This window comes from Bufo bufo, chromosome 7 (assembly GCF_905171765.1).
Source record: "Bufo bufo chromosome 7, aBufBuf1.1, whole genome shotgun sequence".
Classification (NCBI taxonomy): Eukaryota; Metazoa; Chordata; class Amphibia; order Anura; family Bufonidae; genus Bufo; species Bufo bufo.
The window spans coordinates 2,505,085-2,522,152 of record NC_053395.1 but is presented as its reverse complement, the minus strand read 5'-3'; the positions used below and the strand labels follow the sequence as shown (position 1 = coordinate 2,522,152).

The window sequence follows — 17,068 nt, the reverse complement described above, 5'->3', positions numbered from 1 at the left end:
TTCCCCATATTCAATCACTTACACGCTCTTGTCATCTGCACCTCAAGAATATCTCCAGAATCCACCCTTTTCTTACAGTGGAAACTGCAAAAACTCTCCCTCTCACTAAACTCTCCCCCTTCAGTCTGTCCTAAATGCTGCAGCCAAGCTCATCTATCCATCCAACCGCTACACTGGTGCTACTAGTCTGTGTCAGTCTCTTCACTGGTTGCCCATCCACCACAGAATACAGTTCAAACTTCTCACCCTCACCCACAAAGCTCTCCAAAGTGCTGCTCCTCCATACATCTCCTCCCTCATCTCCATCTACCACCCTACTCCTGCTCTCCACAGTGCTGCACCTCCATGCATCTCCTCCCTCATCTCCATCTACCACCCTACTAGTGCTCTCCACAGTGCTGCACCTCCATACATCTCCTCCCTCATCTCCATCTACTACCCTACTAGTGCTCTCCACAGTGCTGCACCTCCATACATCTCCTCCTTCATCTCCATCTACCACCTTACTCCTGCTCTCCACAGTGCTGCACCTCCATACATCTCCTCCCTCATCTCCATCTACCACCCTACTCCTGCTCTCCACAGTGCTGCATCTCCATACATCTCCTCCCTCATCTCCATCTACCACCCTACTCCTGCTCTCCACAGTGCTGCACCTCCATACATCTCCTCCCTCATCTCCATCTACCACCCTACTCCTGCTCTCCACAGTGCTGCACCTCCATCCATCTCCTCCCTCATCTCCATCTACCACCCTACTAGTGCTCTCCACAGTGCTGCACCTCCATACATCTCCTCCCTCATCTCCATCTATTACCCTACTAGTGCTCTCCACAGTGCTGCACCTCCATACATCTCCTCCTTCATCTCCATCTACCACCCTACTAGTGCTCTCCACAGTGCTGCACCTCCATACATCTCCTCCCTCATCTCCATCTACCACCCTACTCCTGCTCTCCACAGTGCTGCACCTCCATACATCTCCTCCCTCTTCTCCATCTACCGCCCTGCTCTCCACAGTGCTGCACCTCCATACATCTCCTCCCTCATCTCCATCTACCGCCCTACTCCTGCGCTCCACAGTGCTGCACCTCCATACATCTCCTCCCTCATCTCCATCTACCACCCTACTCGTGCTCTCCACAGTGCTGCCCCTCCATACATCTCCTCCCTCATCTCCATCTACCACCCTACTCCTGCTCTCCACAGTGCTGCACCTCCATACATCTCCTGCTCATCTCCATCTACCCCCCTACTCCTGCTCTCCACAGTGCTGCACCTCCATACATCTCCTGCTCATCTCCATCTACCCCCCTACTCCTGCTGTCCACAGTGCTGCACCTCCATACATCTCCTCCCTCATCTCCATCTACCACCCTACTCCTGCTCTCCACAGTGCTGCACCTCCATACATCTCCTCCCTCATCTCCATCTACCGCCCTACTCCTGCGCTCCACAGTGCTACACCTCCATACATCTCCTCCTCATCTCCATCTACCACCCTACTCCTGCTCTCCACAGTGCTACACCTCCATACATCTCCTCCCTCATCTCCATCGACAACCCTACTCCTGCTCTCCACAGTACTGCACCTCTATACATCATCTCCCTCATCTCCATCTACCACCCTACTCCTGCTCTCCACAGTGCTGCACCTCCATACATCTCCTCCCTCATCTCCATCTACCGCCCTACTCCTGCGCTCCACAGTGCTGCACCTCCATACATCTCCTCCCTCATCTCCATCTACCACCCTACTCCTGCTCTCCACAGTGCTGCACCTCCATACATCTTCCCTAATCTCCATCTACCACCCTACTAGTGCTCTCCACAGTGCTGCATCTCCATACATCTCCTCCCTCATCTCCATCTACCACCCTACTCCTGCTCTCCACAGTGCTGCACCTCCATACATCTCCTCCTCATCTCCATCTACCACCCTACTCCTGCTCTCCACAGTGCTGCACCTCCATACATCTCCTCCCTCATCTCCATCTACCACCCTACTCCTGCTCTCCACAGTGCTGCACCTCCATACATCTCCTCCCTCATCTCCATCTACAACCCTACTCCTGCTCTCCACAGTGCTGCACCTCTATAAATCTCCTCCCTCATCTCCATCTACAACCCTACTCCTGCTCTCCACAGTGCTGCACCTCCATACATCTCCTCCCTCATCTCCATCTACCACCCTACTCCTGCTCTCCACAGTGCTGCACCTCCATACATCTCCTCCCTCATCTCCATCTACAACCCTACTCCTGCTCTCCACAGTGCTGCACCTCTATAAATCTCCTCTCTCATCTCCATCTACAACCCTACTCCTGCTCTCCACAGTGCTGCACCTCCATACATCTCCTCCCTCATCTCCATCTACCACCCTACTCCTGCTCTCCACAGTGCTGCACCTCCATACATCTCCTCCTCATCTCCATCTATCACCCTACTCCTGCTCTCCACAGTGCTGCACCTCCATACATCTCCTCCTCATCTCCATCTACCACCCTACTCCTGCTCTCCACAGTGCTGCACCTCCATACATCTCCTCCCTCATCTCCATCTACCACCCTACTCCTGCTCTCCACAGTGCTGCACCTCCATACATCTCCTCCTCATCTCCATCTATCACCCTACTCCTGCTCTCCACAGTGCTGCACCTCCATACATCTCCTCCCTCATCTCCATCTACCACCCTACTCCTGCTCACCACAGTGCTTCACCTCCATACATCCCCTCCCTCATCTCCATCTACCACCCTACTCCTGCTCTCCACAGTGCTGCACCTCCATACATCTCCTCCTCATCTCCATCTATCACCCTACTCCTGCTCTCCACAGTGCTGCACCTCCATACATCTCCTCCTCATCTCCATCTACCACCCTACTCCTGCTCTCCACAGTGCTGCACCTCCATACATCTCCTCCTCATCTCCATCTACCACCCTACTCCTGCTCTCCACAGTGCTGCACCTCCATACATCTCCTCCCTCATCTCCATCTACCATCCTACTCCTGCTCTCCACAGTGCTGCACCTCCATACATCTCCTCCCTCATCTCCATCTACCACCCTACTCCTGCTCACCACAGTGCTTCACCTCCATACATCCCCTCCCTCATCTCCATCTACCACCCTACTCCTGCTCTCCACAGTGCTGCACCTCCATACATCTCCTCCTCATCTCCATCTATCACCCTACTCCTGCTCTCCACAGTGCTGCACCTCCATACATCTCCTCCTCATCTCCATCTACCACCCTACTCCTGCTCTCCACAGTGCTGCACCTCCATACATCTCCTCCTCATCTCCATCTACCACCCTACTCCTGCTCTCCACAGTGCTGCACCTCCATACATCTCCTCCCTCATCTCCATCTACCATCCTACTCCTGCTCTTCACAGTGCTGCACCTCCATACATCTCCTCCCTCATCTCCATCTACAACCCTACTCCTGCTCTCCACAGTGCTGCACCTCCATACATCTCCTCCCTCATCTCCATCTACCACCCTACTCCTGCTCTCCACAGTGCTGCACCTCCATACATCTCCTCCCTCATCTCCATCTACCACCCTACTCCTGCTCTCCACAGTGCTGCACCTCCATACATCTCCTCCCTCATCTCCATCTACCACCCTACTCCTGCTCTCTACAGCGCTGCACCTCCATACATCCCCTCCCTCATCTCCATCTACCACCCTACTCCTGCTCTCCACAGTGCTGCACCTCCATACATCTCCTCCCTCATCTCCATCTACCATCCTACTCCTGCTCTCCACAGTGCTGCACCTCCATACATCTCCTCCCTCATCTCCATCTACAACCCTACTCCTGCTCTCCACAGTGCTGCACCTCCATACATCTCCTCCCTCATCTCCATCTACCATCCTACTCCTGCTCTCCACAGTGCTGCACCTCCATACATCTCCTCCCTCATCTCCATCTACAACCCTACTCCTGCTCTCCACAGTGCTGCACCTCCATACATCTCCTCCCTCATCTCCATCTACCACCCTACTCCTGCTCTCCACAGTGCTGCATCTCCATACATCTCCTCCCTCATCTCCATCTACCACCCTACTCCTGCTCTCCACAGTGCTGCACCTCCATACATCTCCTCCCTCATCTCCATCTACCACCCTACTCCTGCTCTCCACAGTGCTGCACCCCCTACATCTCCTCCCTCATCTCCATCTACCACCCTACTCTCGCTCTCCACAGTGCTGCACCTCCATACATCTCCTCCCTCATCTCCATCTACCACCCTACTCCTGCTCACCACAGTGCTTCACCTCCATACATCCCCTCCCTCATCTCCATCTACCACCCTACTCCTGCTCTCCACAGTGCTGCACCTCCATACATCTCCTCCCTCATCTCCATCTACCACCCTACTCCTGCTCACCACAGTGCTGCTCCTCCATACATCTCCTCCCTCATCTCCATCTACCACCCTACTCCTGCTCACCACAGTGCTGCTCCTCCATACATCTCCTCCCTCATCTCCATCTACCACCCTACTCCTGCTCTCCACAGTGCTGCACCTCCATACATCTCCATCTACCACCCTACTCGTGCTCTCCGTTCTGTTAGCGACCTAAGATTAATAACCTCCATAATTCATACCTCTCACTCCTGTCTTCATTACTTTTCTCAAGCTGCACCTACTCTCTGGAATACTCTGCCCCAGAATACTAGGTCAATTCACAACTTCACCTTCAAACATGCCTTAAAAACACATCATTTCAGGCAGGCTTATCAGGCTACCTAAACTGACTATTCCCCGACTAAACCTCCCCCCACCAACTCCTCTGGCCTGAACTCGATCCTCTAGTAGTCCCAAACCCGAAGCAGATCGGCCGGCACCGCTCCTCTCAGTTCAATAATGGCTCAAATCCTACTTATCACAATCAACTAACTGATGTATCACCCCCAATTCCTCATAGATTGTAAGCTCTTGAGAGCAGGGCCCTGACTCCTAGTGTTTCAGTTGCATATTAGCCAGTTACTTTTGTTTTGTACATGAACCCTATGAACTTGTAAAGCGCTGCGGAATATGGTGGCGCTGTATAAATACATTTTTTTATTTTTTATTATTATTATTATTATTATTATTATAATATTATAATGTGTCTTATATCTGCTCTGAGGTTGCTGGATTTATTCATCCGTTCTTTGTCTCCAGTGGTGTGTGTATGAGGAGTAAGGGTCAGTGTATGGGGAGTAAGGGTCAGTGTATTGAGATTAAGGGTCAGTGTATGAGAAGTAAGGATCTGTGTATGGGGAGTAAGAGTCTGTGTATGAGGAGTACAGGTCAGTCTATGAGGAGTAGGGGTCAAGGTATGAGGAGTGTGGATCAGTGTATGAGGAGTAAAGGTCAGTGTATGAGGAGTAAGGTTCAGTGTATGAGGAGTAAAGGTAAGTGTAAGAGGAGTTAGTCAGTGTATGAGTAAGGGTCACTGTATGATTCAGTGTATGGGGTCGGTATATAAAGCATTATCTTCAGTGGTGTGTGTATGAGGAGTAAGGGTCAGTGTATGGGAGTAAGGGTCTGTGTATGAGGAGTAAGGGTCAGTGTATGGTAAATAAGGTTCAGTGTATGGGGAGTAAGGGTCAGCATATGAGGAGTAAGGGTCAGCGTATGAGGAATAAGGGTAATTGTATGGGGAATAAGAGCCAGTTTATGAAGAGTAAGGGTCACTGTATGAGGAGTAAGGGTCAGAATATGGGGAGTAAGGGTCTGTTTATAGGGAGTAAGAGCCAGTGTATGAAGAGTGAGGGTCTGTGTATAGGGAGTAAGGGTCAGTGTATGAGGAGTAAGGGTCAGTGTACTAGGAGTAAAGGTCAGTGTTCGTGGAGTAAGGGTAAGTGTATGAGGAGAAAGGGTCAGTGTATGGAGAGTAAGGGTCAGTGTATGAGGTGTAAGGGTCAGTGTACAAAGAGTAAGGGTCAGTGTATGAAGAGTAAGGGTCAGTCTATGAGGAGTAACGGTCAGTGTACAAGGAGTATGGGTCTGTGTATAAAGTGTTATACTCAGTGGTGTGTGTATGAGGAGTATGGATCACTGTATGAGGAGTAAGGGTCAGTGTATGAGAAGTATGGGTCTGTGTATAAAGTGTTAAACTGAGTGGTGTGTGTATGAAGAGTTTACGTCTTGTATGAGGAGTAAGGGTCAGTATACGAGGAGTAATGGTCAGTCTATGAGGGGTAAGGGTCAGTGTATGAGGAGTAAGGGTCAGTCTATGAGGAGTATGAGTCTGTGTAAAAAGCGTTATACTCAGTGGTGTGTGTATGAGGAGTAAGCGTCAGTGTATGGGGAGTAAGGGACAGTGTATGAGGAGCATGGGTCAATGTATGGGGAGTAAGGGTCAGTGTACGGGGAGTAAGGGTCAGTGTATGAGGAGTAAGGGTCAGTTTATGGGGAGTAAGGGTCAGTGTATGAGGAGTAAGGGACAGTGTATTTGGAGTATGGGTCAGTATATGGGGAGTAAAGGTCAGTGTATGACGAGTAAGGGTCACTGTACGAGAAATATGGGTTTGTGTATAAAGCGTTATGTTCAGGTGGTGTGTGTATGAGGAGTAAGGGTCAGTGTATGGTAGTAAGGATCTGTGTATGAGAAGTAAGGGTCAGTGTATGAGGAGTAAGGGTCAGTGTATGGGGAGTAAGGGTCAGCGTATGAGGAGTAAGGGTCAGTGTATGGGGAGTAAGAGCCAGTTTATGAAGAGTAAGGGTCTGTTTATAGGGAGTAAGAGCCAGTGTATGAAGAGAAAGGGTCCGTGTATAAGTAGTGAGGGTCAGTGTATGAGGAGTAAGGGTCAGTGTATGGTAGTAAGGATCTGTGTATGAGAAGTAAGGGTCAGTGTATGAGGAGTAAGGGTCAGCGTATGAAGAGTAAGGGTCAGCGTATGAGGAGTAAGGGTCAGTGTATGGGGAGTAAGAGCCAGTTTATGAAGAGTAAGGGTCAGCGTATGAGGAGTAAGGGTCTGTTTATAGGGAGTAAGAGCCAGTGTATGAAGAGAAAGGGTCTGTGTATAAGTAGTGAGGGTCAGTGTATGAGGAGTAAAGGTTTAGTGTATGAGGAGTAAGGGTCAGTGTATGAGGAGTAAGGGTCAGTGTATGAGGAGTAAGGGTCAGTTTATAAGGAGTATGGGTCAGTGTATGAGGAGTATGGGTCAGTGTATGAGGAGTAAGGGTCAGTTTATAAGGAGTATGGGTCAGTGTATGAGGAGTAAGGGTCAGTGTAAAAAGCACTGTACTCGGTGGTGTGTGTATGGGTAGTTGTAGTAAGTTTGTTGTTTACGCGTAACTAATTGTTATACACCATGTGGCTGTTTTATATGTACATGACATGGCTCTGAGTGTGCACTGTATGACAGTATTGTTAGTGCTCTATATGGCAGTGTTGTGTGTTCACCATATGGCGCTATTGTGTGTGCAGAGTATGGCAGTGTTGCGAGTGCACTGTATGGCGGTGTTGTGTGTTCACTCTATGGCAGTATTGTGTATGCACTACATGGCTCTTTTGAGTGTGCACCGTATGGCAATATTGTGTGTGCACTAGATGGCTCTTTTGTGTGTGCACTGTATGGCAGTGTTAGGAGTACATTACATGGCTCTATTGTGTGTGTGCACCGTATGGTAGTGTTGTTTGTGCACTGCATTGCTCTATTATGTGCACTACATGGCTGTTTTGGGTGTGCAGTGTATGGCAGTGTTCTGTGTGCAGTGTATGACGGTTTTGTGTGTGCACTGCATGGCTGTTTTGTGTGTGCACTGCATGGCTGTTTTGGGTGTGCACTGCATGGCTGTTTTGGGTGTGCAGTGTATGACGGTTTTGTGTGTGCAGTGTGTGGCAGTGTTGTGTGTGCACTGCATGGCTGTTTTGTGTGTGCACTGTATGGCAGTGTTATGAGTACATTACGTGGCTCTATTGTGTGTGTGTGTGTGTGTGTGTGTGTGTGTGTGTACTGTATGGCGGTGTTATGAGTACATTACGTGGCTCTATTGTGTGTGTGTGTGTGTGTGTGTACTGTATGGCGGTGTTATGAGTACATTACGTGGCTCTATTGTGTGTGTGTGTGTGTGTGTGTACTGTATGGCGGTGTTATGAGTACATTACGTGGCTCTATTGTGTGTGTGTGTGTGTGTGTGCACTGTATGGCGGTGTTATGAGTACATTACGTTGCTCTATTGTGTGTGTGTACTGTATGGCGGTGTTATATGTGAACTGTCGGTTATTTGGTTCTTAGAAAAGATGATCGAAGCTTCTTCTCGTTTGAGCCATCAGGAAGCTGCAGACACCACCACTGGTCAGAGCCCATTACTGGCTTCCTGTCTCAGTGACAGCACCTACCTCCAGTCATTACAAAGAGGAAGGTTCCTCTGCTTCCTCATGCAGGGAGCGCCGTCCTCCAGGGTGTACAGAGAAGATAAAGCCTCTGCTCATCCTGCAGTGAGGAGAAGATGCTGTAATTATACCCTGATCTGCTCCTCTACTTCCTGAGCATCAGTAATCAGATCTGCCCAAAGTTATTCAAGAGCCCACCAAGTGTTCGGCGCCAGACCCTCAAGGCTCCTGCTGTGTGCATGTCTCAGAAGGGGCCACTTCTGGTCCCTCTCCCCAATCCACCCACACTGCCCACCCCACTTCCCAATTCCCCCCACTTCACTTCCCTCTCCCCAGTCCACATCCATTCCCTCTTCCCATTCCATTTCTTCAGTGCCCCCCCAAGACTTTGCGTTCCTCGCCCCAGTCCAGCTCCAATTCCTGCATCTCTGTCCATCCGCCTTCATCTCCTGTCTCTCCCTAGTTCCCCTTTCTTTCATTCCCTCCCAGTTTCCCCCTACAATTCCAGTCCCCCAGCTTCAAGTTCCTTTTCCCAGTTCGCCTCCACTTCCAGTTCTTTTTCCCAGTCCATCCACATATCCCATTCCTCTCTCCAGTCCACCTTCACATCCAGTTTCTCTGCAGTCCACCTCTACTTCCAGTCCCTCTCCCCAGTCCACCCCCACTTCCCATTCCTCTCCCCAGTCCACCTCCACTTCCCATTCCTCTCCCCAGTCCACCTTTAGTGCCCATTCCTCTCCACAGTCCACTTTTACTTCCCATTCCTCCCTTAGTCCACCTCTACTTCCCATTCTTCTCCCAAGTCCACCTTCACTTTCCAGTGCTTTCCCCATGTCCACCTCCACATTCTGTTCTTCTCCCAGTCCACCTCTACTTCCAGTACCTCCCCCCAGTACACCTCCACTTCCCGTTCCTCTCCCCAATCCACCTACACTTCCTGTTCCAATGCCCCAGTCCACCCCCACTTCCCATTGCTTTCCCCTGTCCACCTCCACTTCCTGTTCCTCCCCCCAGTACACCTCCACTTCCCATTCCTCTACCCAATCCACCTACACTTCCTGTTCCAATGCCCCAGTCCACCTCCACTTCCTGTTCCTTCCCCCCACTCCACCTCTAGTTCACATCCCTCTTTCCAGTTCAGCTTCACTTGCAATTTCTCCCCAGTCCACCTCCACTTCCAGTCCCTCTCCCCAATCCACCCCCACTTCTATTCTTTCTAGCAAATCCACCTATTCCCATCCCTCTCCCCAGTCCATTTTTAATTCCCGTTCCTCCTCCCAGTCTACCTCTACTTCCCATTCCTCTCCCCAGTACACCTCTATTTTTCATTTCTCTCCCCAGTCAACCTTTACTTCCCATTCCTCTCCCCAGTGCACCTCCACTTCCCATTGCTTTCCCCTGTCCACCTCCACTTCCTGTTCCTCCCCCCAGGCCATGTCTACTTCCCATCCCTCTCTCCAGCCCACCTTCACTTCCAGTTTCTCCGCACCCTATCATCACTTCCAGAACTTCTCCCCAGTCTACCTCCACGTCTTCTCCCCTACCTGTGGAAGCGGACTAGGGAGAGCAATGGGAAGTGAAGGTGGACTGGGGAGTGGAGTGGGAAGTAGAAGGTGGACTTGGGGAGGAATGGGATGTAAAGGTGGACTGGGGAGAGGAATGGGAAGTGGAGGTGGACTGAGGAGAGGGATGGGAAGTGGGAATGGATTTGGAAGAGGGACTGGACGTGGAGGTGGACTGGGGAGAAGGATTGGAAGTGGAGATGGAGTGTGGAGAAACTGGAAGTGAAGGTGGAATGGAGAGATGGATGGGAATTAGAGGTGGACTGGGGGGAGGAACAGATAGTGGAGGTGGACTGGGGAGAGGAATGAGAAGTGGAGGTGGACTGGGACAGAAATGAGAAGAGGTGGACTGGGGGGAGAAACGGAAAGTAGAGGTGGACTGGGAGGAGGAACAGAAAGTGGAGGTGGACTGGTGAGAGCAATGGGAAGGTGGGCTGGGAAGAGCATTGGGAATTCGAGGTAGACTGGGGAGAGGAATGGTATGTAGAGGTGGACTGGGGAAGGAATGGAAAGTAAAGATAGACTGGGGGGAGAAATGGGAAGTAAAGGTGAACTGGGGAGATACATGGGAAGTAAAGGTGGACTGGAGAGAGGAATGGGAAGTAGAGGTGGATTGGGTAGAGGAATGGAAAGTGAAGGTGGACTGGGGACAGGAATAGGAAGTAAAAGTGTACTGGGGAGAGGAATAAGAAGTGGAATTGTAGTGCAGAGAAACCTTTATTTCCCATTCCTCCCCCAAGTACACTTCTACTTCCCATTGCTCTCCCCAGTCCAGCTTTACTTCCTATTACTCTCCCCAGTCCACTCCCACTTCCTGTTCCTCCACCCAGTCAACCTACACTTACTATTATTCCTCTTCCCAGTCCACCCTTACTTCTTGTCCCTCTTCCCAATCCACCTTCACTTCCCATCCCTCTCCCCAGTCCATCTCTACTTCCCATTACCCCCCAGTCCACCTCCACTTCACATTCCTCTCCCCAGTCCACCTACACTTCATATTGTTCCCCCCAGTCCACCTCCACTTCCTCTACCCAGTCCACCCCCCTTTCCAGTCCCTGTCCACAATCCACCCCCACTCCCAGTCCCACAGAGTTCAATGCAATTAGAATAACTTATTTATACCTCCTGCATTACCTGGAAGAAATCTAGGTGATGGGTGTCTGAGACATAGTCCCTCACCAGCAGCAGAGTCTGTGTAGCTGACTCTGACTTGTCAATCTGCTGATTTTATCCACTCTATCTTCTGGGAAAGTTGTATCTTGACTCTGGCAATCTTCCTGGACTAAAGATCTCACAGGAGAAGTGAACGCGGTCCCTTGGAGTAGGAGCTCTGACATGGGCTTCCTTCCTACCACTCTGTCTGGACTCACATTTTCCCTCCTGGTAGGAAACAGGTCCAGCCCATTCCTACCGAGAAGGGAGGAACCATTGCCGACCATACCTCTTCTGCTGGAATGAAGGGCCTAACACCAGTACAAAATAAACATCTGCAGATTCCCCGGGTCTGGGGTTCTGCACGTGTTCTTAATGAAGAACCTCTGTCTCCTTGCAGTCCTGTCCTCGACCGGCGCCTCTTTCCTGGACACCGAGCAACCAGTCATCTTCCAGAACCGCGACCGCAGCTTTGGACACCAGGTCGCACAGCTGGAAGAAAGGTGAGAATATCTGCTGCATCCTGCTTCTTGGATGAGGGGACATCACAGGACACGTCTGAGCGTTGATGTGACGCCCACTGACTGTTAACCCCTTCCTCTCCTTACCCTGTACTGATGATGACTGCCATCATGTGCTGCAGTGACATCCAGAGCACCGCCTGCTTGTTCAGTGTCTGCTCAGTCTTCTGATGTGGGAGAAACGAACGATGCCAGAATGCCGAGCAGGATGACGCGTGCGGCGGCGCGGATGCTGCGAGCACTTTATTTACAGTTCCTCCATGACCTCAATGTCTCATTACAGGGTGATCGTCAGCGCCCCCCGCTATGCAGAGGTGACAGATAAAACCGGCCAGATATACAGCTGCAGTCCCCGCACCTCCAGCTGCACGCCGATCCCCGTCACCGGTAAGAAGCACCAGAGTGTAAATAACGTATATATGTAGAGCTGTCAGAATGGCTGACGCAAGGTATCAAGATAGTTCCCCATTTATAGGACCACAGCCACAGATGTAGCAGAGCTAACAGTCACGGTCATAACGCATTAACTAGATGTGATAACGCACCAAGTGCGACTGTCAACTCTGCTACATCTGTACAACGTGACTTAGCAATGATACCTACGTAGTGCTGCTATATCACAACCATACATAGTACCGCTATACCATACACATACATAGTGGCGCAATACCACACACATATACATAGTACCGCTATACCACACACATACATAGTACCGCTATACCACATACATATACATAGTACCGCTATACCACACACATATACATAGTACCGCTATACCACACACATACATAGTGGCGCAATACGACACACATATACATAGTACCGCTATACCACACACATATACATAGTATTTATTTATTATTTTATGCACTTATATAGCGCTACTATATTCTGCAGCGCTGTACAGACATCAGCGTCCAACTGGCTCCAATAGGGCTCACAATCTAAGGTCCCGATCAGTCTGTCTTTGGGGTGTGGGAGGAAACCGGAGGAAACACAGGGAGAACATACAAACTCCATGCAGATGTTGTCCTTGTTCGGATTCGAACCCAGGACCCCTAGTGCTAACCACTATACCACACATATACATAGTACCGCTATATCACACACATATATACATAGTACCACTATACCACACACATACATAGTACCGTGATATCACACACATATACATAGTACCGCTATACCACACACACATACATAGTACCACTATACCACACACATACATAGTACCGCTATATCACACACATATACATAGTACCGCTATACCACACATATATACATAGTACCACTATACCACACACATACATAGTACCGCTATACCACACACATACATAGTACCGCTATATCACACACATATACATAGTACCGCTATACCACACACACATACATAGTACCGCTATACCACACACACATACATAGTACCGCTATACCACACACATACATAGTACCGCTATACCACACACATACATAGTACCGCTATATCACACACATATACATAGTACCGCTATACCACACACACATACATAGTACCGCTATACCACACACATATACATAGTACCGCTATACCACACACATATACATAGTACCGCCATACCACACTCATATACATAGTACCGCTATATCACACACATATACATAGTACCGCTATACCACACACATATACATAGTACCGCTATACCACACACATATACATAGTACCGCTATACCACACACATATACATAGTACCGCTATATCACACACATATACATAGTACCGCTATATCACACACATATACATAGTACCGCTATACCACACACATATACATAGCACCACTATGCCACACACATATACATAGTACTGCTATACCACACATATACATAGTACCACTATACCACACACATACATAGTACTGCTATACCACACACATATACATAGTACCGCTATACCACACACATATATATAGTACCACTATACCACACACATACATAGTACTGCTATACCACACATATACATAGTACCGCTATACCACACATATATACATAGTACCACTATACCACACACATACATAGTACCGCTATACCACACACATATATACATAGTACCGCTATACCACACACATACATAGTACTGCGATATCACACACATATACATAGTACCGCTATACCACACACATATACATAGTACCGCTATACCACACACATACATAGTACAGCTATATCACACACATATACATAGTACCGCTATGCCACACACATATACATAGTACCGCTATACCACACACATATACATAGTACCGCTATACCACACACATATACATAGTACCGCTATACCACACACATATACATAGTACCGCTATACCACACAAATATACATAGTACCGCTATACCACACATATATACATAGTACCGCTATACCACACACATACATAGTACCGCTATACCAAACACATACATAGTACCGCTATATCACACACATTTACATAGTACCGCTATACCACACACACATACATAGTACCGCTATACCACACACACATACATAGTACCGCTATACCACACACATACATAGTACCGCTATACCACATACATAGTACCGCTATATCACACACATATACATAGTACCGCTATACCACACACACATACATAGTACCGCTATACCACACACATATACATAGTACCGCTATACCAAACACATATACATAGTACCGCCATACCACACTCATATACATAGTACCGCTATATCACACACATATACATAGTACCGCTATACCACACACATATACATAGTACCGCTATACCACACACATATACATAGTACCGCTATACCACACACATATACATAGTACCGCTATATCACACACATATACATAGTACCGCTATATCACACACATATACATAGTACCGCTATACCACACACATATACATAGTACCGCTATACCACACACATATACATAGTACCGCTATACCACACACATATACATAGTACCGCTATACCACACACATATACATAGTACCGCTATACCACACACATATACATAGTACCGCTATACCACACACATATACATAGTACCGCTATACCACACACATATACATAGTACCGCTATACCACACACATATACATAGTACCGCTATACCACACACATATACATAGCACCTGCCTGGGTCCTATACACATATGTCCTCCCAGACATTCTCGTATAGAAGCATGCCCATCACCTAATACATAGAACGCGAGATCCGTGGCGGCTGGACGCGGTCAGACTGTAAAGTCTGCGGAGTGTATGTCCCGCACGGGCCAGCGGGACTTCTGGAGGGAATGTCTGTCCTAGTATGGTCCTCATCTGCCCGATGGCTACATCAAGAGGCCATTTGTAGCCATGAATTTCCTGGGGGCCCCGTGTGACGTCTCATGGAGCATGTTTTCTCCACGTGGAGCAGATAGGACCAGGAGGATCTTACATCAGGACCTCCAGGGATCGATGGCCGAGCAGTGTCCTATGGCTTCTGCGTCAGGCTGTCCAGTGAGGATACCATAGCATGTGCGGGATATGTTCTGATCCTGAGTGTGATGTCCCCCAAGTAGCAGGGTTATCTCTGCCCCCACATCTCCAGTACCGCTGATGTCCTCTCCTAGATGCCCCTTGTGATTACCACGGCCTGGTGGACCCTCATCTACCTGCATGTTAGACAACCATGATCCAGAACCGAGGCCAGCATGTCAGCTCAAGACAGAACAGGCCGCAATACACATCACCACCACTGGGCGGCCACATACACCATAAACTACTCCCAGCAGACTCACACCATTACATGCACATGCTGTACTCACTAGTGTTGAGCGCGAATATTCGAATTGCGAATTTTTTTCTCGAATATCGCAATTTCGAGATTTCGCGAATATTTAGAATATCGTTCTATATATTTGCGAAATCGAATATTCTTTTTTTTCTTTTTTTTCTTATTATATTTTTTTCTTTCCCACTTCCCTAAAGTTGTTCTTACCTGTCCTTTGGATTCCTGGCTTCCTGGCTGCTCCAGTCAGTGGCGTTTTCAACTTGCTGCTATATTCCATATTAGCTAAATTACAATCTAATCTATATGTGTATTTTACGAAATTTCGCAATAGTCGCAATTGCGATGCGAGTAATATAACACAAAATATTCGCATGAAGATTTTAACTTAGCACTGCTATACTCCATATTCTAGCCTAATATGGAATATAGCAGTGCTAAGTTGAAATCTTCATGCGACTATTTCGTGTTATATTAGTCGCATCGCAATTTCGACTTTTTCAAATGTTCTTAATATTGCTCTAACTTCGTCTTTTAGAAATTTCGTAATATTGCTCTAACTTCGTCTCTTAGAATATTACGAATATTCTAAAAGACGAAGTTAGAGCAATATTAAGAAATTTCTAAAAGACGAAGTTAGAGCAATATTAAGAAATTTCGTAAAATACACATATAGATTGTAATTTAGCTAATATACTGCTATAATCCTTTTTTTTTCCTGTAATTTTTTTTTGCCTCTTCTGAACCTAAGTTTTGTAAAATATGTACACTATTAAAAATTATTACTATAGCAGTATATTAGCTTAAATACAATCTATGTGTATTTTACGAAATTTCGTAATATTCTAAAAGACGAAGTTAGAGCAATATTAAGAACATTTGCAAAAGTCGAAATTGCGATGCGAGTAATATAACACGAAATAGTTGCATGAAGATTTCAACTTAGCACTGCTATATTCCATATTAGACTAGAATATGGAGTATAGCTGTGCTAAGTTGAAATCTTCATGCGACTATTTCGTGTTATATTACTCGCATCGCAATTTCGACTTTTGCAAATGATCTTAATATTGCTCTAACTTCGTCTTTTAGAATATTCGTAATATTCTAAAAGACGAAGTTAGAGCAATATTACGAAATTTCGTAAAATACACATATTAGCCTAGCCATAGTCATTAGCATAGGAACGTTGCCTTATACTATCAAGATAAATTTTCGCAACATGCGAAAAAATAATTTCGCGATAATTGGAATAATTGCGAATATTCAATTTCGACGAATATAACACGAATATTCATGCGAATATTCGCGAAATATTGCGAAATCGAATATGGCACCTCCCGCTCATCACTAGTACTCACCTCTCCTACAGAACTGTGGAGAAGGGTCCTGTGCAAAGCTGAGCCTGCCCTGCTCCCTGCACCAACAGTAGAGGGAATAGGGAGGCAGGAACCACAGCATGTGCCCCACTCCACCTGACTGTACCTGTCCGCTCACTCTACCCCAGATTGAAAGCTCCAGGCTCACAGACCATCCACCTGGGGCCTTCTGTGCAGCATCTCAGGAAAGGAAGAAAAACCGGACTCTGGGCTTCACCTGCCTGCAAATGAGCAGCGCGGCCAGTCTTCAGAGCCACGAGTGGTGACCACAGGCCACGAGCAAGCAATGAAAAGGCAAACGGTAATAAAAAGAGAAAGCAAAGAAAGGCAATGGAC

The 17,068-nt window shown here is 47.8% G+C and overlaps 1 protein-coding gene across 2 annotated transcripts in view; it reads left to right on the top strand.

The window, feature by feature from the left end:
- The window catches only part of LOC121007436 (integrin alpha-M-like), a 79,327-nt gene that overhangs the window by 2,133 nt on the left and 60,126 nt on the right, over window positions 1-17,068 (top strand). For both annotated transcript variants that reach the window (XM_040439359.1, XM_040439358.1), the window contains exons 2-3: window positions 11,459-11,561; window positions 11,863-11,966. In XM_040439359.1, coding sequence (XP_040295293.1) covers window positions 11,459-11,561; window positions 11,863-11,966 — 207 coding nt within the window. The remainder of the gene's footprint in view (window positions 1-11,458; window positions 11,562-11,862; window positions 11,967-17,068) is intronic.